Below are 12,893 nucleotides of genomic sequence, written 5' to 3' on the forward strand. Positions count from 1 at the left end.
AAGGAGGTGGGAGGGAACCAGGAGAGAATGTAGTCAGGAGACAGGAGAGAGCAGATCAGGGAAGGGGAGCCATCAGCACTGTCCAGTGGGTGGAAAGTACCTTGGGGGGAAGGATGACCCCAGTGGTGACCTTGGAGAGTAAAGACCACAGTTGGGGGATCAGGGCAAAAGGCTGTTTGGTCAGGAAAATGGAGTTGGGGCTGTAAGCTTCAGATGCATTGGTTCCACCATCTAGAACAATCTCCCACCTCTTAGCCTGGCCAGCTCCTCCTCATCCTTTAAGTCTCAGCTTAGCAGTCATTGCAGCAGGGAACTTTGCGCTCCCCTTCACACCCCATCCAGACTCCAGGTGTGGGCATTTGCTGCTGCCCCTTCATTCTGTCCTGTCTCTCTCCGTCAGTCATGTCATGTCTGAATACGGGAGAATGACGGACACAGAACGAGACCAGATAGACCAAGACGCTCAGACGTTCATGAGGACCTGCTCAGAAGCGATCCAGCAGCTGAGAACACAAGGTGCGTGCCCTGAAAGGGGCAGCCGGCAGCCTCTTCACGATTAAGTACTCACAGACTGCGTGTGGCACAGCCAGTTAAAGCTCTCTCTTGTGCTCTTATTTAGGTTTCGGTCTCAGAGCTTTCAAAGTCGTCTTTTTCCTCAGTAGTGTTTTAACCTAAGCTGTTAAAAAATCATGCAAAGGCCATGATTCAAGTTAAACGGATGGGAAGAGGGAGGTGGAAAGGACCTCTCCAGACAGAAGCAAGAGTTTACCTTGGGCCAGGGTCAGAGAAGATGACTCAAGTGTGGAGGTGTGTGCGGGCGTGCCTGTGCTCTGGGCAGCGTTGAGTAGGGCAGCAGTTGACGGCATGTGAACGAGGACGCACGAAGGTGCTCAGCTCTCCACTTGGAGCGTCTACTGTAGTGACAGACTCTCTTGGTAAAGAGGACGGCTCTGGAGCCTTGGCTGCTTCTGCACCCAGGCTGGCTCCACGTGTTCAGGCCATGTGGCCTTGGGCAAGTCACTTAGTCGCCCTGGGTCTCAGTTTCTTCATCTATAAAATGGAGACAATTATATGGCATATTTCTTGGGGTCAACCCAGGGATTGACCCCAAGCCTCCTGCATTGCAGGCAGACTCTTTACCATCTGAGCCACCGGGGAAGCCCATTCTTGGCGTCACCATGAGAACTAAATTCTCCTAGCACCCTCAGAACAACAGCTAGCCTTAGGGTTACTACCGTCATCTCACTTTCATTGATGTTGAATTTTTACTGGGGCACTGAGATGGCTTCCCAAGTTAGGTGTCTACCTTGATTCTCTTTTAATTTCCTTAAGCAGATGCAGATTACATTACATAGTGTGGAATTCAAGTGGTCAGATGCTGCTGTGCTCTACCCAGACTTTTGTTTGGGTAGCTTCCATTTGAACTCTGATGGACACCTGGAGAGTGATAAAAACTGTAGACTTTCCTGCCTCAAAAAAATATGCAGGTGCATCAACTTTTGTGTATAATTCTATGGATCCGTTGAATTCCCCATGCGAACCTCAGGTTCAGCAGCAGCCCTGTGGTGAAACAGATCACGTCCCCTACCCTTAAGGACATTCGTTGAGATACCTTGAAAATACATGCACATTAATACAATGAGAAATAAGTACCAAACCATGTGACCCTGGGCTCCTTCCAAATTCCTCATGTGTAAAACAGGCATAATCATAATCGCCTTCTGCATTGTTTGGGCCATTGGCAGTATTTTGTGTAAAGTACTGGCAGGGTGCCTCACACTGTAGGTACCCAGCCTCTACCAAAATATAACTGGCACAGACTCTAAGAAGAAGTGATGATTCACAGGAGAAAGGCGTCCTCATGGCTCAGAGAGTCAAGGTTTCCCAGAGAAGGAAGGTTTCACTCAGTGTCGGAGGTGAATGTGAGTGGCTGAGGGAAGAGGACAGAGCAGCCCAAGCTGACAGGCAACCGGGCAGGCAGAGGGGAGTGTGTGCTCTGAGTTTGATTTAAAATGGTCCTTGAAGGTCAGCTTGAGCATTGGATCCTGTTAACACGCACGGGGTCAGCTCTCAAGAAATGGCCCACGTCAATCACGATCCCTTCGTAATAAACCGTAAATTATTTGACTGTAGTTTTTCTGCAGGTTTAATCTTTTACTCTCGCAAAACCTCATAAATCTCACTCTTTTAAAAATGAAATGTCACTTGACACAGGACTTGTTTTATAGCTGTGTTTTTAAGAATACATCTAATAAAGAACCTGTTGTAAGGAAGCTGATGAATTGTTCTTCAGTGTAATTGAATACAGAGCCCTGAATATTGTCCTTTTCTCTTTCAGCCCACAAGGAGATACACTCTCAGCAAGTGAAGGAGCACAGGACTGCCGTTTTGGATTTCATTGAAGATTACTTAAAAAGTATTTCATTTTATCTTAAAGGTCACATGTGGCATTTCACAATAGGTGGGATGCAACCTTTAGCTTTGCTAGCTGAAGACTGTAATGTCTCACTGCATATAATGATACCTTTGCCTGAGAAGCAGTTTTAAATGGTCTCTGGTATTTTTCCCTGGACAGGAGTGTGTAAACTTTACTCAGAACAAAGAGCCATCCGAGTCAAGCGAGTGGTGGACAAGAAAAGATTGTGAGTATTGTCTTCATTGGTGTTCTTTAATTAACAAAAGTAATGATAATAATAGCAGCTAAAGTTTGTAGATGATGATGATTTAGTTGCTAAGTTGTGTCCAACTCTTGGTGACTCCATGGACTGTAGCCCACTGGGGTCCTCTGTCCATTGAATTCTCCAGGCAAGAGAATGGTGTGGGTTGCCATTTCCTTCTCAAGGGGATCTTCCCGACCCAGGGATCGAACCTGGGTCTCCTGCACTGCAGGCAAATTCTTTACCAACTGAGCTACGAGGGAAGCCCAAAGTTTGTAGAGCTTGATTCTCGTAAAGCTTCAATTTCCTCACAAACTGCTGTGACCAGGATTCCCTGGGCACGTTCTGTGCTGGACACTTTTCTAGCTCACGGCAGCCCCAGGAGGCAGGTACTTTATGGGGAGGCTGAGGCTTGGGAAGTGGGGTGACTCACCCATGTCCCTTAGCCAGGAGGTGGCAGAACTGGAATTTGAGTCCATATAGAGAGACATACATATATTGGTCAGTTGATTTTCCACCAAGGTACAAAGCAATTTTAGTGGAACAAGGATGGTCTTCTTTAACATGAGTGCTAGAACCATTGGATATCCTTTGTTGTTGTTGTGCAGTCCCTAAGTCATGTCCGACTCTGCGACCCCATGGACTGCAGCACGCCAGGCTTCCCTGTCCTTCACCATTTCCCAGAATTTGTTCAAACTCATGTCCATTGAGTCGGTGATGCCATCCAACCATTTCATCTTCTGTCACCCCTTTCTCCTCCTACCCTCAATCTTTCCCAGTTCAGTTCATTCGCTCAGTCGTGTCCGACTCTTTGCGACCCCATGAATCGCAGCACGCCAGGCCTCCCTGTCCATCACCATCTCCCGGAGTTCACTCAGACTCACGTCCATTGAGTCTGTGATGCCATCCAGCCATCTCATCCTGGGTCGTCCCCTTCTCCTCCTGACCCCAATCCCTCCCAGCATCAGAGTCTTCTCCAATGAGTCAACTCTTCGCATGAGGTGGCCAAAGTACTGGGGCTTCAGCTTTAGCATCATTCCTTCCAAAGAAATCCCAGGGCTGATCTCCTTCAGAATGGACTGGTTGGATCTCCTTGCAGTTCAAGGGACTGTCAAGAGTCTTCTCCAACACCACAGTTCAAAAGCATCAATTCTTCGGCACTCAGCCTTCTTCACAGTCCAACTCTCACATCCATATATGACCACTGGAAAAACCATAGCCTTGACTAGGCGGACCTTAGTTGGCAAAGTAATGTCTCTGCTTTTGAATATCCTATCTAGGTTGGTGATAACTTTTCTTCCAAGGAGTAAGTGTCTTTTAATTTCATGGCTGCAGTCACCATCTGCAGTGATTTTGGAGCCCAAAAAAATAAAGTCTGACACTGTTTCTACTGTTTCCCCATCTATTTGCCATGAAGTGATGGGACCAGATGCCATGATCTTCGTTTTCTGAATGCCAGCGTCAGGGTTTTTTGCAATGAAGTCAGTGTGGCCAAAGTATTGGAGCTTCAGTTTTAACGTCAGTCCTTCCAATGAATATTCAGGGTTGATTTCCTTTAGGATTGACTAGTTTGATCTTCTTGCAGTCCAAGGGACTCTCAGAAGTCTTCTCCAGCACTGCAGTTGGAAAGCCTCAGTTCTTTGGTGCTTAGCCTTCTTCATGCTCCAACTGTCACATCTGTCCATGACTACCAGAAAAACCGTCGCTTTGACTACATGGACCTTTGTTGGCAAAGTCACGTCTCTTTTTTTTAATATGCTGTCTAGGTTTGTCATGGCTTTTCTTCCAAGGAGGAGTGAGTAGTTAACACATGTTAACTTGTACTGTTGTCTGCTGTTAAGCATTTTCCATGTGTCAGACAGTGTTGTTTATTTCATTTAATCCTCACAGCCACTTTGTTAGTAACTACTAGTATCTCATTTTATAGAGGAAATTGAGACTCAAGAAATTTGGGTTACTTGCCCAGTGTCACACAGCTGAACTCAGATTTGAACGTCAGATTAACCAGGGTTATCTCAAACAATGGGCTTTGTGTTGGAGGTTGAATGAAAATAATCTGGGTAAAGGATCAGAAAAGGTGTACACCTGTGGTGGATTCATGTTGATATATGGCAAAACCAATACAATATTGTAAAGTAATTAGCCTCCAATTAAAATAAATAAATTTATATTTTTAAAAAAAGGATCAGAAAGGAAGAATGGCTCAGGCAGGAGGGCAGGCAGTATTTGCCCAAAGCAGGTCCTGGGAGAAGAAACAAGGGCTCTGACAGTGTTCTGTGTGCTGTCGAGATGGGGTGTGGTCACTGGGTCTCACGCCCACCAGAAAGAGATGCTAACTTCTGCTTCCTGATCCCAGGCGGTCCCTGACCCTTGAGACCTAGCAGGTCCCTTGAGTAAGGTAAGAAGGGGGCTCTTGCTGCTGCCTCCTCAGTTCCTGGTTCTCAGCAGAGGTTTGGACAAATTAAGATCAGTCAGATGGGAATTGTTCTCATTTAGGCTGTGAAGTTCAGCCTCATCTCCTGTCAGATAGCTGCCCTGTGCCAATTACTTTGAGCAGAGGACCTTGAGGGAGATAACTGTGTGAGCCGCCTCAGCGTGGTCCAGCCCTCCCTTCTAGTTCTTTCCTCTCCTTACCCCAGAAGGCACCTGCCTAAAACATGTATACTTGTAGCACTCCCTTTCTCCAGTGTCTTACAGAGCTCACCGTCACAGCGTGACATTCCAGGCCCATAATGCTTTGTTTTTTCAGTTGGTCCCCATGGATTTATGCTCTGACCAAAGCTGACTACTTGTGTCCTTTGACATTCTTGTGCCTTCATCCTTTCTGATTTCTTTGCCTAGAATGCCCTTCATACATACACACTTATATTCTCTGTCCCTCTTCCCCCAATCAGGTGACCCACCACTGTAGTTTGATAACACCTGAACTGGTCTAGACCCTGTTTGCAGACAGGAGTCCCCTGATCAAACAGCAGTATCAAATTGCCATAGATGTTTCTAAATAGTTATTCTTCATTTTTGTACTTACTCATAGCAGGCCAGTAACAAACAGTTCATAGTCTCATACTGGTCTGTGGATCACACTTGAGTAGCACTGGCCTGAAAATCACTCAATATGAAGTACATGCCCAGTAAATATCTGTAAGTGTGAAGATGGCTTAGATGATATGATGCATTTCCTGCTCTGGGGGAGTCCAGGGGAGTCCAGGAGACCTGTGCCCTGGTGGACACCTTAGTCCGACAGCCATCCTTGAAACGAGAGTACTACAGTACTAAGGATCAGTGTGGGTTTTCTCCTTTCTACCTAGAGCCTTTGTTGAGAGATTGTTGTTTTTCCACAACAACACTCAGTCTTGTCCAACTCTTTGCAACCCCATGGACTGCAGCACACCAAGCTTCCCTCTCCATCACCAACTCCCAGAGCTTGCTCAAATTCATGTCCGTCGAGTCAGTGATGCCATCCAACCATCTCATCCTCTGTCGTCCCCTTTTCCTCCTTCAGTCTTTCCCAGCATCAGGGTCTTTTCCAATGAGTCAGTTCTTCGCATCAGGTGGCCAAAGTACTGGAGCTTCAGCTTCAGCATCAGTCCTTCTAATGAATATTCAGGACTGATTTCCTTTAAGATTGACTCTTTTGATCTCCTTGCACTCTGAAATAGTTATCACTTTTCTCTAATATTTGTGTAGGGCTTTATCTAAGGATTTCAAAGAACTTCTTCCATGTAGTTTCTTGTTTCAGACCTGGAAAAAGTGTTTCTCTCCCTCTCCTCTCTATCCTTCTGTTCTTCCCAAATTTTATATAAAATCCCAGAGTTTTTCAAATAAGGGACCTGGAAACAGATGTTGGCCAGGTGGAAACTGTTTTGATTGCAGTTATGAAATGCTCAGCTTTCAGTTAGAGAAATCAATTAAAGTAAATCATGGAGCATAAACTGATCTTTCTGATGACTTTTTTAAAAAATTGCTTTTTTCAAATTGCCTTCAACTAGTTAATTTGTAATTTCCCTGAGGATTTCAATAGACATTCTGTGTATAATTAGATCTGTTTTTATCACTTAAAAAAAGGCGAAAAAAGCGCTCAACTTCGTCTAAGTCTGCTGCATTGCAGTCCTTTGTTCATTTTAAATTAAAAACTGGCACATTAGCATACTCTGGACACAAAGGGTGACAGATATTAATGGAACCCTTTATTTAAAAGTCAGTTAAGCCCCTCTCCTTCCTGAACAATTAAGTCCTGCAGCCATGGAGTGGGTCAGAGTGAGGGGGGGGTGTCCACAGCTATGGGGACGTTTCCCGGGGCAGCTCAGAGCCTGAGCGAGCTGAGGAGGTCTGGCTCAGCATGGGCAGCAAGAGCCTGCGCCGCAACAGGGGAGGAGAGGCGGTGGAAGAGGCAGATTGGTTTTATGCAGGGGGATCGATCAAATAATAAACACAGAAGGATAATGGAAGCCAGGTTCAGACTCTCAGGGGAGTGAAAGGGAAGTTAGATTAGAATGAAAAGGACTGGTGTGAACTCATGGTTTCCAGTTTACATAGGTGGACATAGAAATGAAATGTGGTCGTAAACGTGTGTGCATATCTAGTTCTACAAAAGCAGACCAATTTTTCTGGCTCTGTCCGGCTGACAGAGCCTGGACACACTGACATCCCAGAGGTAATAAGCATGTTTAGCACTCAGATCTTGGCTTCTAAGTAGCAATTTCAGCTTCCAGGAACCGGGGCTCCTTGCAGAAATGACTGAGTCTGGGGCTAGGTCAGGGAAAGTATAAAATGAACTTGGAGCATATTGTTGTACCAGAAAGCAAGGGAAGGCTCAGAGAGTGATGGGGACTGCAAAAAGGACATAAACCAGTTTGAAAGCTGCCGGTGACCAAATTAAAGACAAAGGACAGGCTTCCCTGTCCTTCACCATCTCCTGGAGTTTGTTCAAACTCATGTCCATTAAGTTAGTGATGCCATCTGACCATCTCATCCTCCGCCACCCCTTCTCCTGCCTTCAGTCTTTCCCAGCATCAGTTCTTTTCCAGTGAGTCGACTGTTTGCATTAGGTGGCCAAAGTATTGGAGTTTCAGCATCAGTCCTTCCAATGAATATTCAACTTTCATCTTTAGGAAATACTAAAATATTCAGAGGTGAAGGGGCATCAGGTTGGCATATTACTCTCCGGTGGTTCAGTAAAAAGCATTCTCGATACTGTCCTTCAGATTACTATGCCTGTGACTATATTTATTTCACAAGAAAATAAAATGCTAAAAGATCCCGTCTCAGACATGTTAGAAAGGCTAAAAGAAAAGTGACACTTCAGGGAGGGTGTGCAGCAGCTGGAACTCTCGTTTATGACTGGTGGCAGTATAAAGTGACTGTGTGTTGCGTGCACGCCTAGTCACTCAGTCGTGTCTGACTCTTTGCAGCCCCACAGACTGTAGCCCGCCAGGCCCCTCTGTTCATGGGATTCTCTAGGCAAGAATGCTGGGGTGGATAGCCATTCCCTTCTCCAAGGGATCTTGGACCCAGGGATTGATCCTGGGTCTCCTCCATTGAAAGCAGATCCTTGACCATCTGAGCCACCAGGGAAGCCTTGTATTCAGTTCAGTTCAGTCGCTCAGTCGTGTCCAACTCTTCGCGACCCCATGAATCGCAGCATGCCAGGCCTCCTGTTCATCACCAACTCCCGGAGTTCACTCAGACTCACATCCATCGAGTCCGTGATGCCATCCAGCCATCTCGTCCTCGGCCGTCCCCTACTCCTCCTGCCCCCAATCCCTCCCAGCATCAGAGTCTTTTCCAATGAGTCAACTCTTCGCATGAGGTGTCCAAAGTACTGGAGTTTCAGCTTTAGCATCAATCCTTCCAAGGGATTCTCAAGAGTCTTCTCCAACACCACAGTTCAAACACATCAATTCTTCGGCGCTCAGCCTTCTTCACAGTCCAACTCTCACATCCATACATGACCACAGGAAAAACCATAGCCTTGACTAGCCGGGCCTTAGTCGGCAAAGTAATGTCTCTGCTTTTGAATATACTATCTAGGTTGGTCATAACTTTTCTTCCAAGGAGTAAGCGTCTTTTAATTTCATGGCTGCAATCACCATCTGCAGTGATTTTGGAGCCCCAAAAAATAAAGTCTGACACTGTTTCCACTGTTTCCCCATCTATTTCCCATGAAGTGATGGGACTGGATGCTATGATCTTCATTTTCTGAATGTTGAGCTTTAAACCAACTTTTTCACTCTCCTCTTTCACTTTCATCAAGAGGCTTTTTTAGTTCCTCTTCACTTTCTGCCATAAGGGTGGTGTCATCTGCATATCTGAGGTTATTGATCTTTCTCCCGGCAGTCTTGATTCCAGCTTGTTTCTTCCAGTCCAGCGTTTCTCATGATGTACTCTGCATGTAAGTTAAATAAGCAGGGTGACAATATACAGCCTTGACGTACTCCTTTTCCTATTTGGAACCAGTCTGTTGTTCCATGTCCAGTTCTAACTGTTGCTTCCTGACCTGCATACAGATTTCTCAGGAGGCAGGTCAGGTGGTCTGGTATTCCCATCTCTTTCAGAATTTTCCACAGTTTATTGTGATCCACACAGCCAAAAGCTTTGGCATAGTCAATAAAGCAGAAATAGATGTTTTTCTGGAACTCTCTTGCTTCTTCAGTGATCCAGCAGATGTTGGCAATTTGATCTCTGGTTCCTCTGCCTTTTCTAAAACCAGCTTGAACATCAGGGAGTTCACGGTTTACGTATTGCTGAAGCCTGGCTTGGTGAATTTTGAGCGTTACTTTACTAGCATGTGAGATGAGTGCAATTGTGCGGTAGTTTGAGCATTCTTTGGCATTGCCTTTCTTTGGAATTGGAATGAAAACTGACCTTTTCCAGTCCTGTGGCCACTGCTGAGTTTTCCAAATTTGCTGGCATATTGAGTGCAGCACTTTCACAGCATCATCTTTCAGGATTTGAAATAGCTCAACTGGAATTCCATCCCCTCCACTAGCTTTGTTCGTAGTGATGGTTTCTAAGGCCCACTTGATTACACTTTCCAAGATGTCTGGCTCTAGATTAGTGATCACATCATCATGATTATCTGGGTTGTGAAGATCTTTTTTGTGCAGTTCTTCTGTGTATTCTTGCCACCTCTTTTTAATATCTTCTGCTTCTGTTAGGTCCATACCATATCTGTCCTTTATCGAGCCCATCCTTGCATGAAATGTTCCCTTGGTATCTCTTAAGTTTCTTGAAGAGATCTCTAGTCTTTCCCATTCTGTTCTTTTCCTCTATTTCTTTGCATTGATCGCTGAAGAAGGCTTTCTTATCTCTTCTTGCTATTCTTTGGAACTCTGCATTCAGATGCTTATATCTTTCCTTTTCTCCTTTGCTTTTCGCCTCTCTTCTTTTCACAGCTATTTGTAAGCCCTCTCCAGACAGCCATTTTGCTTTTTTGCACTTCTTTTCCATGGAGATGGTCTTGATCCCTGTCTCCTGTACAATGTCACGAACCTCATTCCATAGTTCATCAGGCACTCTATCTATCAGATCTAGGCCCTTAAATCTATTTCTCACTTCCACTGTATAATCATAAGGGATTTGATTGAGGTCATACCTGAATGGTCTAGCGGTTTTCCCTACTTTCTTCAACTTAAGTCTGAATTTGGTGATAAGGAGTTCATGATCTGAGCCACAGTCAGCTCCTGGTCTTGTTTTTGTTGACTGTGTAGAGCTTCTCCATCTTTGGCTGCATAGAATATAATCAATCTGATTTCGGTGTTGACCGTCTAAACACCCAAATAGTTCTCCAAAGTTAAATGACCATCTGATGACCCAGCAATTCCACACCTTTGTTCTTTATGCCTAGAATATTTTTTCTGCTCTTCTGTGCCTGGCAAAACTTTACTCCTCTTTTAAGAGCTTGCCTAAGTGATACCTCCCCTGAGAAGCCCCTGGGTATTTCTACTCTTTGAATTAATAGCAGTTTTATTTTTAAAGTACTTACCTTTGATGTAATACTGTTTGTTTGTTTTTCTTTGGTCTAGTGCATCATTTGGTCTTTGCAGTGATTTTGAGTATTAATATTGGAAAGGTACCAAAAGCCAGGTTTCTCATTCTCAAAGAAGTGAAAGGAAAAAGGCAGAATGAACCTTGTTTTATTGGTCAGAACAAAAGATACCAGAAGCGACTTTACAAATGCAGAAACTGAGGCCCAGTACTTAGAAGGTGAGCCAGAGCAGCCAGAGCAGTACGTGCTTCACGCCAACCTCCGTGCTAAGTACATTGTCACGGGTGACCTCATGCAGTGTTTGCAAGATTCTTCTTTGTAGAAAAGTGCTTTGCAGATGAAGAAATCTCAGGGGATTGAAAAAAACAACAACAGGAAAGTGTCACATTGCAGACAAGTGGCAGACCAGAATCCAAACCCACTTTTTGTCTCCAAACAGATTTCTGAGCATATCTTTCTCAGACAGACAGGCAGTCAGCCAGTAGTTTAAGGACTGTGTCCCCATCCGCCATAGATTTGTGGAATTACTGGAGTAGCCTGTCAACCGAAACCATCCAGGAGGACATCAGGCCAGTCCTACCAAGGAACGTGGCCGAGGACAAGGCTGCCTTGCCACTGAGGCATGGCCACCACCCCGAGACCTCCTCTCTGCTGATCTGCCAAGACTCCTCAGATCCTTCCCTCTCCACAGCACCAGCCTAGAAGATGAGCACTAGTTGGCCCATGACTGAAGACCCTGCTGAGTCCCTTACACTGATAGCAGCAGTGTTCTCCCATCTCTTGAGATTTTTGAATTATTGATGGCTTGTGCCAGCTGCTTCCTTCTTTTCCTCCATTGATTTGTATCTTGACAGAATCTTTTTAAAAAAATGTTTATTTCTTTAGGGTTTCTCAAGACTATCTAACCCCTCTGCCTTTTCTCGTTACACAGTGATTCAAGTAGCAGTAGCAAGAGTGGTAGTAATAGCTAATTTTTTCATCCCTTGCCCTAGACTGTGCTGAAGATTTACATGTAAACCAGTAGAAAGATGCTTTTACAGTCCCATTTTACAGAGGAGAAAACAGGCTAAGAAATGCTGTCACTTGTTGTTTAGTTACTGAAAAAAAAAATCTGAAAATTCTGACAAATGGATGTCTTATTCATGCTATACTAGTTTGAACATGGCTAAGGTGTCAGGTTGGATGCATGCGTGCCCAGTAGCTCAGTCGTGTCCCACTCTTTGCGACCCCATGGACTCTAGCCCACCAGGCTCCTCTGTCCTTGGAACTTCCCAGGCAAGAATACTGGAGAGCATTGCTGTTTCCTGCTCCAGGAGATCTTCCTGACCCAAGGATTGAACCCACATCTCGTATGTCTCCTGCATTTGCAGGCGTGTTTCCAGTCTCATCGCCTGGGCAGCCCAGGGTGTCAGGTTGCCACATACTAAATCCCAAAACTCATCTTTGAGGTAAAATGTTAGGAAATAAGTAATAAATAATCATATTTATACATTTAATGTTAAACAAGATAGGCCCTTGTTTTGTGTTTTTCTTTTCAGTTATGGTTTCAACTGGCTTTTTTGCTTAACCAATTTTTTATCCATGTTGTGTTTATCCAAAGTTTTTTCTTCTTTATTAATGAATAGCATTGTACTGCATGAATTGTTGGTCTCTCCGTTCTATCCACACAGTTGGTTTACCCATTCACCTGTTGGTGGACATTCGAGTTGCTTCTACTGTTTTGGCTGTTATGGATAAGGATGCCATGAACATTCTTGGATAGATCTGTGTGTGGATATATCTTTTCATTTTTCTTGTGTAAATACCTAAAAGTGGAGCTGTTCTGTCAACGTGGAGATGTTCCTTAAGCTGTTTTAGGTTTTCCAAAGTGGGCTTATTATTTTACCCTCCTCCCAGCAATGTGTGAGAGTTAGTGTTGCTCCCTGTATTCACCAGGGTTTGGAGATGGTAACTTTTTTGAGCCATTCTAGTGGCAATGTCACAGTCAGTATCTGACTATCGTTTTGTTACTCCATGTTGTTGGACACCTTTTCCTCTGCTTTATTGACCTTTTGTATGTCTTCTGTGAAATTCTGTTCATCTTTGTACATATCTGTGATACTTAGAATGTCAAATGTATTTTTCTAAGACGGTTGAACCCAAACATCCCATCCCACATGGTCTTATTTAAAATGTGATTTTGTTCTTGCTTCACTGAGAGGGAGATGTGTGGTCTGTGTTCCCTCTCCTTGAACCTGAGTGGACCGTCA

The 12,893-nt window shown here is 44.6% G+C and overlaps 1 protein-coding gene across 10 annotated transcripts in view; it reads left to right on the forward strand.

The window, feature by feature from the left end:
• The window catches only part of STX18 (syntaxin 18), a 117,419-nt gene that overhangs the window by 80,318 nt on the left and 24,208 nt on the right, over nt 1-12,893 (forward strand). For all 10 annotated transcript variants that reach the window (XM_042251646.1, XM_060417666.1, XM_060417670.1 and 7 more), the window contains 3 exons: nt 401-516; nt 2,339-2,416; nt 2,576-2,642. In XM_042251646.1, coding sequence (XP_042107580.1) covers nt 408-516; nt 2,339-2,416; nt 2,576-2,642 — 254 coding nt within the window. In that variant the 5' untranslated portion in view covers nt 401-407. The remainder of the gene's footprint in view (nt 1-400; nt 517-2,338; nt 2,417-2,575; nt 2,643-12,893) is intronic.

This window comes from Ovis aries, chromosome 6 (genome assembly GCF_016772045.2).
Source record: "Ovis aries strain OAR_USU_Benz2616 breed Rambouillet chromosome 6, ARS-UI_Ramb_v3.0, whole genome shotgun sequence".
NCBI classification, from domain to species: Eukaryota; Metazoa; Chordata; class Mammalia; order Artiodactyla; family Bovidae; genus Ovis; species Ovis aries.